General features: G+C 65.7%; 1 protein-coding gene across 6 annotated transcripts in view; it reads left to right on the top strand.

The window, feature by feature from the left end:
• The window catches only part of AATK (apoptosis associated tyrosine kinase), a 42,589-nt gene that overhangs the window by 22,445 nt on the left and 5,875 nt on the right, over nt 1–14,269 (top strand). For 4 of the 6 annotated variants that reach the window (XM_054458574.2, XM_063656322.1, XM_063656321.1 and 1 more), the window contains 9 exons: nt 2,651–2,784; nt 5,944–6,088; nt 8,516–8,595; nt 9,146–9,264; nt 9,400–9,487; nt 10,465–10,598; nt 12,072–12,156; nt 12,238–12,359; nt 13,743–13,892. In XM_054458574.2, the coding sequence (XP_054314549.2) occupies nt 2,651–2,784; nt 5,944–6,088; nt 8,516–8,595; nt 9,146–9,264; nt 9,400–9,487; nt 10,465–10,598; nt 12,072–12,156; nt 12,238–12,359; nt 13,743–13,892 (1,057 nt within the window). Of the gene's footprint in view, nt 1–876; nt 1,576–2,650; nt 2,785–5,943; nt 6,089–8,515; nt 8,596–9,145; nt 9,265–9,399; nt 9,488–10,464; nt 10,599–12,071; nt 12,157–12,237; nt 12,360–13,742; nt 13,893–14,269 lie in introns of those variants that run through there. The other 2 variants (XM_063656320.1, XM_054458577.2) reach the window with 2 other exon arrangements.

Genomic DNA, 14,269 nt, shown 5'->3' with positions numbered 1-14,269 from the left:
TTGTAGTAGAGATGGATTTCACTATGTTGGCCAGGTTGGTCTCGAACTCCTGACCTCAAGTGATCCACCTGCCTTGGCCTCCCAAAGTGCTGAGATTACAGGCGTGAGCCACCGCGCCTGGCAAGGGTGGCAGTGACTCTGATGAGGGAGGGTCTCTGGAGCTTCGGACAGCTGCTCTGACCCTCAGATGGGAACCGCTGTGGTTTCTGCTGCTCTGGGCACTGGTAGGGGCTCCAGAAACCGACTGCTTCTGTGGATTTGAAAGCCTAGGTGTGCCGTCTCTCCTTGCAACCCTCTGGCTCTGGCTGGCTTGTGTGGCCATCCCCCACCCCTACACATCCACCTTCAGGGACACAGCCTTGGGCTCACGGGCAGGCCTGTCTGGTGTCCCTGCCCACCTCTGCCCTCCACTAGAGTCAGCACGTGGTACTGAATGACCCCCCATGGCTGCCCAGCACTGGGACCGGGGCCTTCTAGAGGGGAGGGGGGACTCATAGCAGGGCTGTGCCCCAGGGCCAGCTGCCTCAGTGCGGGGGAGGACCAGGCATGGGATGGGGAGCCCAGGGTAGCTGAGGTGGGGTCCTGGCGGCGGGGGAGGCTGAGGCCAGCTGCCTCAATAAGGGGGAGGACCAGGGAGGGGATGGGGTCCTGGGAGGGGAGCCCAGGGTGGCTGAGGTGGGGTCTGAAAGGGAGGTTGGTGGGGAAGCTGAGGCCAGCTGCCTCCATTCGGGGGAGGACCAGGGAGGGGATGGGGTCCTGGCGGGGAGGCTGAGGCCAGCTGCCTCTGTTCAGGGAAGGACCAGGGAGGGGATGGGGCCATGGGAGGGGAGCCCAGGGTGGCTGAGGTTGGTTCCGACGGGGAGGTTGAGGGGGAGGCTGAGGTCGGGCCTCCTGGGGCTGCTCTTTGCCCAGCAGGTGGCCTGTCCAGCCCCAGGGCTCTGCCGGCTCTGAGGACAGGAGGCTAGATCCTGGCCCCAAAAGGCCACAAATAGGTTCCTTCAGTCATCCAGTGTGTCCCATGAGGGAAGGGCCCGCCAGGAGAGGGGCCAGGAGGGCATGGGTGAAGGTGGCAGAGGGGCGTGGACTGATGCCAGGTGGGCACCATCTCGCAGTTCCGGAGGGCGCTGGCTGCTTCGGAAGGCGGGGCCTGCTGAGTGCCTCGTGAGCCCCTGCCTGTGTTCCTGCCGTTCGGGTATGAGAACACAGGGGGGCTTACCTAGTGTGCAGGGTGTCCTCACACGCATGACACGCACGCCCGAACATCCTGGAAACCTCGCCTGGGATGACATCTGTTCACGGCCCTACCCGTTGGCTCTTCTCCACGTGTGGCAGAGCTGGTTTCCTTCCCCGGTGCCCCGGGTCTTGCTTTGCTGGCCGCCCCCTGCCTCCTTGTCCCCACAGCCCCGTCTGGTCCTCACTCCAAGCTGTCCTGGTCCCCTCTTCCTCGTGTGTGGGGAACAACCTGGAGACCTGAGCAGGAAGCCCAGGCTGCCCTCACTGTCTTCTAGCTCACGCCACCTCCAGGCACCCTTCCCAGATGCCCCGTTAGCCTGCAGCCCTGGCAGAGCATGCCAGGTGAGGTCAGCTGTGCCACCTCGGGCAGTCCCGCCCACACTGACCCTGTTTCCTGGCTCGTCCCATGGGGTAGAGATGACAACACCTTTGGGGGTGTGCTGGGCCAGGAGATGGAGTGTTGAGGAGTGTTGGGAGCTGAGAAGTTGCAGGTGCTCAGTGGCAAGAGGCACTGGGGGTGGCCGGAAAATCTCCAGAGCCAAGTGGAGGGCAGCCGGACAGAAAGCTCTTAGGGAAGGGCACGGATTGGAGCTGGGTGTGGTGGGACAGGGCAGGCCCAGGGGATGGAGCCAGCGGGTCAGTGTGCCCTCCCCTGCCCAGGGGACACCAAGGCTGGCCCCCACCATGCCATCCTGTGGGCAGCAGATGGACTGAGCTTCCTCGAAGCCTGGCTCAGCTCAGGTGTCCTGGTTTGGAAGCCGGGCTCAGCTCAATACTCAGGTGTTGGGAGGGATGCTCTACTGTCAGTTCCCCTCCGGGATGAGGGGCTCCATGGACCAGCAGCTGCAGAACGGGGTTTCCCCACGGTTCCCAGGACAGAAACAGCACCAGAGGGGCCTGGCAGTGGGTTTGGCAAGGGGACGGATTCGAGGCAGCAGGTGGCACGCGGGAGCCCTGCTGCCCGGCAGAGGTAGCACCACCTTCTCAGGGACAGTGAGGTCCCCACACCTGAGAGGATGGAAGGGCCTTGAGCCCCCGCTGTCCAGAGCCTGGTGTGTGGCCAGCAGATAGCAGCCAGCAACATGGTCTCCCGTGTTTGACAGAGTCCACGTCCCCTTCCCAGCCCCAGAGGGGCAAGGTGGGGTGACTGGGATCCGGGAGGGAGATGGGGGTCCCCCTGTAGCCCCTGAGACCCTGACCTCTCAGGGGTATCTGTGAACCCCAGAATTGGGGACTGGGCAGGCTCTGGCCACCTGCTCGCCACACTGTGAGGCGTGGGGTCTGGGGTGAGAGGTTAGGGTGCTGAGGCCCAGCCTGGATTGCAGCAAGTCCAGGTGGGGCTGCGGAGCCCAGAGCAGGGGCAGGGGCCTGGCCGGCCCTCACCCACGGCCACTCTCACCGCGCTGCTTTCCCGCAGACGGCGCCCCGCTCAGCGAGCTGTCCTGGCCGTCCTCCCTCGCCGTGGTGGCTGTGTCTTTCTCCGGGCTCTTCGCCGTCATCGTCCTCATGCTGGCCTGCCTGTGCTGTAAGAAGGGCGGCATCGGGTTCAAGGTGAGGCCCGGGGGCCGTGGGAGCTGCCGTGGGATCCCGCAGGCGAGGCCTGTAGCGTCCACTTGACCCTGAGCTTCCCTCCTTCCCGGGGCCATCGAGGTGGCTGCTGGGTGGCTGTAGTCGCCGTGGGGCCACCTGGGGACCACGTGGACCCTGGCCCAGGGACTCCATAGCTCCTCCTCAGGGACCTGCCCCAGCTTCCTCGACTTTGAGGCCCTCTGTGGGGGCGTGGTCTGACGCTCCCACTCCAGCCTGGGGTTGGGCCCGAGCACTCACGGAGGCTGAGGACAGCCTTGCAGGGGGCGTCGGGGGCTCTGGAGCTGGTGTGGGAGGGGGCTTGACTCCCTAGAGGCCGGACTCCTGGTGGAGGAGCTGCCTCTGCAGGGGGCCCTCACGTCCCTCCAAATTCAATCTGCAAAGGGGAGTCCGGGCTGCCCAGACAAGCTTCCCGGCACAGGGACCTTCTTGCCAGTTGGAGTCACCTTGCGCGGGGTGTCTTCTGGAGGGGGCAGTGTGTGATGCTACAGCCCAGCCTGCTGGTTAGGGAGCACCACCACCAAGGGTACGGCCTGGCCTCACTAGGCTGCTCCTCTGGAGGCCAAGGCCCCTGGCCAAGGACAGGTGCCAAGCACTGCTCCTCTCCCTGCAAACCCCCAGCCCACCTCCAGCTGTAACTCTGAGCAGCAGGGAGGGCCAGGCAGAAAGAATCCCGGCCAGCATCGCCTCCCCCTCCCAGAGTCTCCATGGGTCCCCTTCCTGCTGATGAGCAAATGACACCCTGGCCTGGACCTCCGGTGGTTCACACGCCCACGGGGGTCGGCCCCACCCTTGGGCCAGAGGTCAGGTTCCTATGCCAGAAGTCAGGGAGGGAGAAGGGTGGGGGGAGGTATTCTGTAGCACGTACAGCACCCTGTCCGTATCTCAGGGCGCCTTCCTACTAAGTGACCCATAACCCAGCTGGCGTCACCCCCATTTGGGAGACAGTCCCAGAGTCCTCCCTGCTCCTGGTATGTCACGACGCAGAGTGGGCCAAGGAGCTGGCTCTGCCCACCTGTCCCGCTGGCCTGGCAGGTGACGGTGCTGGATGTGGCCTTTTTGCCTTTTCCAAAGGCCACATTTTCCAGCCCATTCACCCTTCCAGAGCCCTCTGAGGTGGCCCAGGCCCCGTCAACCAGTGAGGAGCTGCGTGCCTGGGGGGCAAAGCTGTGGCCCCAGGCTGTGGGGTCTGCGCTCCTGCTCAGAGCCCCCACCCTGCCCTGGGGATGTGCCCCTGACCCGCTGGCACCGGGGACTGGGCCAGGCAGCGCAGGCGCCTTCCTGGGGATCCTGAGGCCAGAGCCTCGAGGTCTTGGCGGGGGCAGGAGTGGAGGTGGGGCCTGGGTGGGACGAGTGCTGCTATTGTATAAGCGGCCCCTCCTCGGGGCACTGTAAGAACAAGGCCCCAAACAAGGGCTGGCCACAGCTCCTCCTCCTGCGCCCTCCTCACCTCCTTGGGAACATGGTGCCCGGAACATTCCAGCACCAGTGTGCCCCTGGGAAGTTCTGCCTCCACACTGGGCTCCCTCCTGGGATTTGGGGGCCTGCGCCCGGGCTCCCTGGTGGGGAGCTGTGCAGAGGGAAGGGGCTGGGCAGGCCCCCAATGCTGACCCTGTGCTACCTGATTGCACGCTGCATCGGCAGGACCTGGCCGGCCCCTGGGCAGCAGGTAATGCCTAGAGCCCGGGCCCAACCCCAGGGAGAGAGAACATCTGTGTCCTGGGCCCCTCTACAAAGCCCAGATGGGCGGGGCCGGGCCGGGGCTGGGATTGGAGGGCCAAGAGGGGGCTTCTGGGGTGATCTCCTGAGTCCTGAGGAGGGGGAGTTGCCTATGCAGCACCTGCGTCCCCCATCCCTTAGAGGCTGTGTGCTTGGAAAGTGCAGGCTGGGCCTGGCCTGCGGGAATACCGACAGAGCCACCCACCCTTCTCTTTGCAGCCCAGAGAAGGGAGGCGTCCCCAGGGTCACACGTAGTGTGTGAGGAGCCCAGGCCTCCCCTCCCACTGCACCTGCCTGTCCTCGGACTCACCAGCCCAGGTGCTGGCCAGGATCCAGCTGGAAGTCCCTTGATCCCTCTGAGCCTCAGTTTCCCCACCAGGGCACTGGGGGTTGTGAGGAGGGACAGAGAGGCTGTACCGAGTGCTCAGGGATTGGGGCTGTCATTGTGTGCCTGGAGCAATTGCGTTCAGCTGGGCCCAGGACTTTGGAGACTTTGGCTCTTAGCGCAGGAATGTGCCCTGGACTTGGGGGTGGGGTCTCCCCTATACAGGTGTGGCCTCTACATTTCAAAATAGCAGCCTGGCAGGGAGTGGCCCAGCCCTAGGCTGCACGGGGCCAGGCTCTTAAGGAGTCCTGGGAGCTCCGGAGGTGGTGCGGCCACCAGGTGAAGGTCCAAGGCTGCTGGGGCAGATGGCGGTGGCAGGTGGGCTGCCCAGGGTAAAGATGGCCTGTTGGCTCCGGGCTCCCAGGCACCCAGGAATGCTCCTTGTCCCGGCAGGGGTGGGGGCACTTAGTTGCTTCTCCCACAGGACTGTGGGGTGGGGGGTGATGGAATTCCTGTCCCCGAAGCTGCGCCATGGGAGGGTGGGACCCCAGGCACGGCCTGGGGTGAGGGGCTGCTGGGGATGTGGGTGGCTGAAAGGTGCCGGGGGCTGATTCTGGATGGGCAGGGCCAGCTGGCCTGAGTGCCCTCACCTCTGTCCCTTGGTTCCCTGCCTCTAGACCCTCAGGCCCCAAGGTGGGGCTCAGCCTGGGCTGCCTGCCAGGGAGGGATGGGGGAACTGAGGCGAGGCGGAGGCGCTGGTGCCTACAGCTCATCGCGCCCTTTCTGGAGTCTGAGATGGGTCCTCTTGCCTCTGGGATCTGCCTCTGGCCCCTCATGGAACAACTGAGCCTCTGGTGGCGGGCGTGGGGGTCAGCGAGAGGAGACAGGTGGAAGAGCAGTTAGCAGGGGTGCTGGGCCGTTGGCCTGCAGGGGCGAGGGCTCCAACTCTGGGCCGAGCACCCCCTCCTGCCCTGCCCTGGGAGCTCGGGCCTGGAAGAAAGGGGCCTTTCCAGGCCCAGCCACACCCTTCCTTGACCTGCGAGAAGCCCCGCTCATGCCCGGCCCGGCCCGGCTCGCAGGAGTTTGAGAATGCGGAGGGGGACGAGTACGTGGCCGACCTGGCGCAGGGCTCCCCAGCCACGGCAGCACAGAACGGGCCCGACGTGTACGTCCTGCCGCTCACGGAGGTCTCCCTGCCCATGGCCAAGCAGCCTGGGCGCTCAGGTGAGGGCTGGGTGGGGAGATGGGGTGGCCTCCCTGGGTGCTGGGCGCTGGGTGTGACCTGGGGCAGCACAGGGCTGGGAGTGGCCTGTGGGGTAGACGCAGTGTGCAGCCCTGGACTCCCTGTGGCTGCGTCGCAGGCTGCACTGTGGGGCCAAAGGTGCATGTACCTCTTTCTCCTGGGCCTGGGGGCCGGCCAGGGGTCGGCAGGGTCCAGGACAGCCCTCGGCCTCCAGCCTCCCCTGCCCAAGGGGCTGCTATGCACAGGGGCAGGGGTGGGTACAGGGGCCGGGGTGTAGGCTCTCTGGTCCTGGTCATGGCCATGTGCTGGGGGCAGGGCTCTTCTGCAGTCCAGGGATGCTTGACCCCAGATTCCTGCCCCCTCGAGCGCCAGCCCTTCAGGGACACGGGTTCCATTGTGCATGGCAGGAGGAGAGGCACTGGTGGGGCCCGTGTGGGCGGGTGGTGAATTGGCCTTTCACTCAGGCTGGGAGGAGGGGCCGAGGGGTGGGGCTGACCCAGGAGTGCAGGTGCAGGCAGGGTCTCAGCCACAGCCTCATCTGCCCCCATCCTAGAGTCCTAGGCCGACCACTCACACGGGGCAGACGTGCTGGGGAGGCTGGGGGTGAATGGCCAGGCTTCAGGACCTCCCGGTTCTGTCTTGGAGCCTGGGTGGTGGGTGGGGGTCCCTTCAGAGCTATCAGATCTCAAGCCCCCTCCCAGGAAGCTTCTAGCCTGGGGCTTCCCCCATCACTGCCCACCCCCAGCTCCTCTGGGAACACAGAGGCAGGAGCGGTGTCAGACCAGTGGGAGGGGCCCCTGCCAGCCCTGTTGGGGCTCTGTTGACACCAGGGCCTGTTACCGCGGTGCCATGCAGGCCACCTCACCTGCTCTGAGCCGTGCCTGGCTGGGCCCTGAGAGCCTAGCCTTCATCGTGGGCTGAGAGGCCCAAGGCACTGGTCTGGGACCTAGAGAGGGCCCCCAGCCCCCAGCCCCCAGCTTTGGAGCCAAGGCCTCAATGCCTGTCCTACTCTGCCCCATCTCCTGGAGGACAGGTTCCCAGTTAGGCAGGAATCAGGGCTGGCACTTGAGCTCTGAGCACATCTGTGGCCGGGTGCAGAGGACTGCAGCCACCCACTCAGAGCATGAGGCCCTCTGACCTTCCCGGATGGCTGTGGGGGTCCCTGAGCCCTGTGCTGACCCTGCTGGGAGCTACTAGGGACCATCCGAGGGGGTACTGCCCTTGGGTCCAGGGGCAGGTATGTGCCTGGCCTCGGAAGATTCTCAGAGCCACCTCTGGAGGACTGCCGTGGGGACTGGGGTCGGAGAACAGGGGCCCAAAAGAAGGCACTGGTTACCTGTCTCTCTACTTTTGCAGCTCTGGTTTCAGTTTTCTGGGGGGAATGTGCTTCTAGGGAGGAGAGAGATTGGGGTGAGGCCAGAAAAGTAGCCCCAGAGGTCAGCGGAGAGAAACCTGGGCAATGGCCCCACCCACTGGGGACTGCAGAGAAGGACGGCCGCCCGCTGCCTCCGGCAGTGCCCAGGGCCTCTGAACTGTCTCAGCACCCATGGTCAGGACCCCCACACTTGCTCAGGGACAGTGTGGGCCTGGGCGCCCCAGGGTGAGAGAGGGCTGTCCAGACAGGCTGGGCTCAGGACAGAGCACCCGGTGGGCCCACACGCTCAATTCTGCCCCGCCCCGCCCCACCTCTACATTTTCTGGGTCCCTGGGCCCTGGAAGGAGCCCGCTCCCCCTGGGCTCTCCTGGGCTCTCCTGGGCTCTCCTGGCAGCCAGGCTCAGACCCAGGCCTGTCAGCTCTCTGGGCAGTTGGCGTGGGAGCAGAATTCGGGGAATCCCTTGGGGCGTGGGCAGGCATGAGTGGGCTCTGCCAGCGCTGGCCCCTTCCTCCCGCTGACCTCACCCGGCCTGGCCCTCGGGGAGAATGGGCCAGTGTGCTCCGTGCGGGGCTGTGCCAAGCAGCCCCCAACAAAGGAGCCTTTGGTGCGCCCGGTGTGGGATGCCAGCCTGTGGCAGGGTGGGGGTGGGCCGCTCCAGTGCCCTCCCTGTGCCGTGGCCCCAGCCTCTTGCTCAGCCACACTGCCTGCCTGGTGCAGCCCATGTGACGGGTCCGGCTCCGGGCTCTGCTGTCCCTGGCCCGGCTATCCCGGTGGCTTTAGGCACCTTCTCCAGACCTACCCAGAAAGATGCCCGGATGGAGCCTGCAGCTCCGTGGCTTTTCTGGGAAGCAGCGGCCCCTGCTCTCGAGAGACCCTGGCTCCTGATGGTGGCCCCAAGGTTGGCAGCTGGTGCTAGGGACTCAGGACAGTTCCCCAGAACAGGCCAAGCGGGCAGCCCCTCCAGGGGCCAGGTGAGGAAGCTGGGGGGTGTGGAGGCCGCACTGGGTGCCTGAACCCCCTGCTTGGTTACAGTGCAGCTCCTCAAGTCCACGGACCTGGGCCGGCACAGCCTCCTGTACCTGAAGGAAATCGGCCATGGCTGGTTTGGGAAGGTACGTGTCCCGCCTGGGAGGGAGGGCTCTCGCCTGGAAGGCAGAAGGGACACAGGGCTACAGACCTGCTCCTCCTAGGGGCCACCCCAGCCCCGACGGTCCCTTCAGCCTCTGGACCCTGCTGGACCCCTCCCCAGGGAGGTCCTCAGGGTCTGGCTGCATCCCCTTCTCCCTAGGGGGTCCTGGGGTCAGAGGTACCTGGGGAGGGGCCCTGGGAGGGAGAGGAGCAGCCTCTTGTTCATGGCCTTCCCCCGAACCCAGCCTAAACGAGACACCTGGGTCCCTCTTCCTCACTTCAAACCCCCAGAGAGAGAGCGAGCAGCGGGGGACCTTGGGGGGAGAGTAACACAAAAGACTCAGAATATTACAGCCAGAGGGTTGCTGGGAGGGGTCCGGAACCCACACCTCATGCTGCAATGAGTGGACTGGGCACAGGAGGAGAAGGGGCCTGTCCTGGGGGCCGGCGTGGGGCAGATGGGAGAAGAGTAAGGCCTGGAAGCTGGGGCCTGTGGAGGCGGAGCAGCCGCAGGTGACGCTGTCTGTTCCCCAGGTGTTCCTGGGGGAGGTGAACTCTGGCGTCAGCAGTGCCCAGGTGGTGGTGAAGGAGCTGCAGGCCAGTGCCAGCGTGCAGGAGCAGATGCAGTTCCTGGAGGAGGCGCAGCCCTACAGGTGGGAGGCCATCGGGCACAAAGGCCCGTGCTGTGCGGCCCCTTCCTCTCCCTCCCCTGCTCGGCCCGCCTCCCCCTCCCGGCCGCCTCCTCCCCGCCGCCTCCCAAGTCAGGGGCCGCCTGTCCACTCCCGCAGAGCCCTGAAGCACAGCAACCTGCTCCAGTGCCTGGCCCAGTGCGCCGAGGTGACGCCCTACCTGCTGGTGATGGAGTTCTGCCCGCTGGTGAGCCACTGCCCGGGGGGACGCTGGGGTCTTTGCTGAGCTGGGGCCCTCCCTTGCCCTGCCAGCATCTGGTGCCACCCCCTCCCTGGGGGTCTCACATCGTCCCTAAAGCCAAGACCCAGGGACCCTGCCCCACCACCTTCCAGAGGAGGTGGTGGGGAGACCTAGCCTCACTGGGGAGGGACTGTGGGGGCTGGGCACAGAACAGGCCTGGGCTGGGGCTCCCTGCGCCCCTGGGGAGCTGCCAGCTGTTTGCTCACCTGCCCGTGTGCCCTGTGGTTCAGGAGGAGGTATCCTGGGCCAACTCGGGGGGGCCACCGGCCCACTTGGGCTCCACGGCCTCATTCAGGCTTGCGTTTGCCACGGGGGGCTGGGCCTGGCCACTTCCCCAGGCTGCCTGGAGTCCTGGGCCTGCCCATCAACCCCCCGCCCGGGGACCTGCCCCCCCCAGAGACCTGCCCCCCCCAGAGACCTGCTCCCCACCGCCTTCCACATACACAGCTCCTGCACTGAGCCGAGGCTGCCCGTGGCTGGGCTGAATCCCCTGCTGGCTTCCCTTGGGACAGGGGCCCTCACACGCTGGCGTCTGGACTCCTGATGTTGACCATCCCAAGGGCTGGGCTTTCGGCAGGTCAGGGGCTGCCGGCCAGCCCTCGACCACCAGCCCCAGGCTCTATCGAGCAGATCCACTTGGGCCCTGCGTTTCTCTCTCTACCACAGGCCAAGGGACTCCTTCTGCCCGGGGCTGGCTGAGGGGCAGTGGAAAGGAAGCTTTCAGTCCAGCCCAGCCCTGGGGGACACGGCCCCTCTCCAGGAACTGCTGGGTGCTGGCCACTGTGCAGGGCGTGGGGCTGCTCTGGGCAACTGCTGTCCCTCAGCTGTGGGTAGGGGTGGAGGACTTGGGGAGGTAGGTGGGGACCTCCCACGGTGGCCAGTCCCCGGCCTGCTGGTGACTGCGCCACACCCCCTTTCTGCAGGGGGACCTCAAGGGCTACCTGCGGAGCTGCCGGGTGGCGGAGTCCATGGCGCCCGACCCCCTGACCCTGCAGCGCATGGCTTGTGAGGTGGCCTGTGGCATCCTGCATCTACATCGTAACAACTACGTGCACAGGTGAGGGCGGGTGCGGGCCAGTGGCTGGGAAGCCCTGGGCCAGGCCCCTCCCTGCTGTAGCCCTCGGACTGGAGCCCCCTCTGTGCCTCGGCCCCTCCCCTGAAGGAAGGGCATAGGGCGGGTCCTGCCTCAAGGGGGTTGTGAGGACCAGCCAGGTTCATCTCATGCAGCATCAAACAACCACTGTGCAAAGGGATTTTATGACGTTTTTGAAAAATTGGGAAGACAATGGTTTGACACCCTTTGCAGGTTTAGACGAAGAAACGCGTACTGTCAAGCTGGCCTGTTCTCTGTCCCCGAGGCAGTCAGCCACCACCCCGCAGCCCCGCGCCAACCCCACACTCTGTCTCCCTCAAGCCCCAAAGGGAGGGCTTAGCAGGCCCTGCTTCGCAGAACCCTGGAGGGAGGGTTCTGTCCTGCTCGAGCCAGGATGCCCAGCCCCTGGGGACCCCAGGGGGACATGCTGGAAGAAGTGGCGAAGGACACGTGGCCCTGTCAGCCCCAGACGCCGCACGGCCGTCCTCTCCAACAATATCCTGGTGCTGAGTGATGACTCAGGCAACTCCAGCATCAGTGATTTTGTTGAAGAGGGCAGCTGCCAGCCTCCCGACCTGCCTGCCGGGCCCCAGCTGCCCTGCCCCCAACCCCACCCCACCCCACCCCACCCCACCCCATCCTACCCCATCCTACCCCATCCCACCCCATAGGCCCAGGACACGTGGCCCTGTAGCAATCCCCTGGCACGCAGACATGGGCTTTATGTGGGGAGGGACAGGCTGGGTTGGCCTCTGTCCCCACCCTGAGTCCTGAGCACAGAAGTAACACGGCAGCTGTAGTAATATCTACCCAGTAGCCTGTGCCTCTTCACACCCACGTGACCAGCCAGGCAGGGGGTCAAAGCCCGCAGCCAAGGCAGGCTGGGTTGGAGGCAGTGCCAGGAGTAGCCCGAGTTCTCTCTAGACCCTACCCAACCCTGGGGCCAGTGGTGGCTCAAGTGAGAGTGAGCTCCATCTCTGAGTGGGCATGGCAGGGCTGGACCCTGAAACTGGACTCTGGCAGCTGGCAGGACCCCTGGGACACTCCAGGCCTCAGTTTCCCCATAAATTCCCATCTCCTGGGGAGCTGAGGGTGATAGTGTAGTAGAGCTAGGAGGAGAGGGTCCTGGAGAAGCGTGGACGGGTCCAGGTGGGTTCCTGCAGGTCCTCACCCTCTCTAGGCCCCACTCTTGTCTGCACTGTAACATTTGAGGCCCACATACACGGTCCCTCCCCAGGTCTCAGGGTTGGGCACAGGGTAGGGCCCTGGGCAGGGGTGGGGGGTGGCAGTGTCTCCAACACCCCTTCCAGCCTGGACTGTAAGCCATCCAAGTGTTGGCAAAGGACCCTGTGCTGGACGCCCCCACCTGGCATGCCCCGCTGCCCCTGGCCCTGCCCCTGCCCCTGCCCCTGACCCTGCCGCTGACCCTGCCTGCAGCGACCTGGCCCTGCGGAACTGCCTGCTCACGGCTGACCTGACGGTGAAGATTGGTGACTATGGCCTGGCTCACTGCAAGTACAGAGTGAGTGGGGTGGGGTGGGGTGGGCTGGGCATGAGGGGCGGGGCCTGCGCTGGCAGGGGTGACCCGTCCCTGTGGCAACAGGAAGACTACTTCGTGACCGCCGACCAGCTGTGGGTGCCTCTGCGCTGGATCGCGCCGGAGCTAGTGGACGAGGTGCACAGCAACCTGCTCGTCGTGGACCAGACCAAGAGCGGGAATGTGTGGTGAGTGCGGCCCTGGTGGCACCATGAGGGGCCGAGGCTGAGTGCCACCTGCCCGCCCATGTCAAATCATGGCCACAAGGAGTGAGGTTGGGGGGCTGCCGGAGCTACCTGTAGTGGCCACACGCCAGTGGCCCAAGTGGCTGGTTGGGTGGCGACCCCACACTGGGGGAGATACCACCCTGACAGGCTGCCCCAGGGACCCCACGGTGGGGTCAAGACATACATGCAGGGCTAACAGCCCGTCCTCAGCATGCCGAGGGGTCTGTCCTGGGATGGGGGCCTTGGTGAGTTCCTGTCCCTGGGGAGATGGTCTGGGCGGGGTGTTGGCTGCTCTCACGGGAGTGTAGGTCAGGCCGTGCCAGGCAGAGGGGCTGACGGTGGGGGTGCTGGGATCTCCCACGACCGCAGCCTGGAAGCCCTCATCCTGAGTGCCCAGCCCGGAGTGTTCGTTCACACCTGGTGTGGCCTCTGAAGGGGCAGGGCCGAGCCGCCCAGGGGAGTGGTCTGCCCCGGGATGGGCGCCCCTTCCTGCCGTCACCTCTGCTGCTTCCCCCACTGCCCCCACCACTCCCAGGCTTCGGTCTGGCCACCTTCTGCTTCTGGGGAACTCTCAGATCCCATGGGCCAGGCCCCCCTCCCTGAGCTTTTGGGGCCTCCCCCAAGCCACTTGACTGTGCCCCACCAAGGACACTGTCCCCTCCTCACCTCTCCACCAAGGTGCCCCTTCCTGGCCTGCCCACCCCACTGCACGCTGGCTGGGGTCTCCAGTCACGGGGCTCTGGCTAAGGTCATGGTGATGTCTTGCCAAATCACCTCTGCCTCACTCTGCAGCCTCTTGGGACAGCCGGGGACCACAGTGGCTGGGTGAAGCCACAGCCCACGGGAAGGAGACCCCAGTTACCCTATCCGCCCGCATGCTCTGTGCACCCCTGCCTGTTACCCGGCTCTGCCCATGCTGGCCTGAGGCGTCCCCTCTCTCCCCACCTCCTTCCCTCTCCCTCAGCCCCCTGCTGGTGTGGGCCCTACCCTGCTTTGGGCTCCACGCCCGCCCTCCAGCTCCCCCAGGGCAGCTCCCACACCGGGCAGTGTCTGGTCTTCAGTGCATCAGTGAATGAATGAATGAGCGGACAAGCAGATGGATTCGGCCAGCCCGGCCTTTATGTGCAGGCTCCACAGGTGCTGGGCTTGGGCCTGGCAGGGTGCACATTGTCTGCTGAAAGGAAGGGCTGTCCTCAGGGAGGGGCGGCTGGTATGGTATCAGGCCCTGGTCCTGAGGCACTGGCGTGATGGCGGGAGCTGCCCCATTCGGCGCCCCGGGGATCCTGCGCGGCCCTTGCTGTGGCAGGCTGTGCCCAGCCCTGGCTCACGGCTGTCGCCCCACAGGTCCCTGGGCGTGACCATCTGGGAGCTCTTTGAGCTGGGCACGCAGCCCTATCCCCAGCACTCGGACCAGCAGGTGCTGGCGTATGCGGTCCGGGAGCAGCAGCTCAAGCTGCCCAAGCCCCAGCTGCAGCTGACCCTGTCGGACCGCTGGTGAGGGCCCCACCGCCCTGTCCCGGACAGCCAGGCCGAGATGGGGTATCCTGATCCCCAGGCAGAGGCGGCTCACCCTGACCCCCTGGGGTTCCAGCCCGCCCTGGTCTCCCCTCCCCTCCCCTCCTTTCTGGTAGGGCCTCCACCCGCCACCTCTGCACCCCTGTGTACAGGGACGGAAGGCTTAAGGGAAGTGCCCAGCCCACCTCCTGCTCCCACGCTGCTGGGCTTGCCTTGTCAGATTTGGGGTGTCAATTAAGTGGGAGATACCCTTAATGCCCCCAAGACACTGGGAGTTAGGGGAATCCCATCCCTGCTCCAGGGACGCGTTCCTGGCCAGCGTTGCCTCTGATGTGGCCCCCGTGGGACCTCCTCGC

The sequence above is a fragment of the Pongo pygmaeus genome, chromosome 19 (assembly GCF_028885625.2).
Source record: "Pongo pygmaeus isolate AG05252 chromosome 19, NHGRI_mPonPyg2-v2.0_pri, whole genome shotgun sequence".
NCBI lineage: Eukaryota > Metazoa > Chordata > Mammalia > Primates > Hominidae > Pongo > Pongo pygmaeus.
This window is presented reverse-complemented; position numbering and strand designations above follow the sequence as displayed.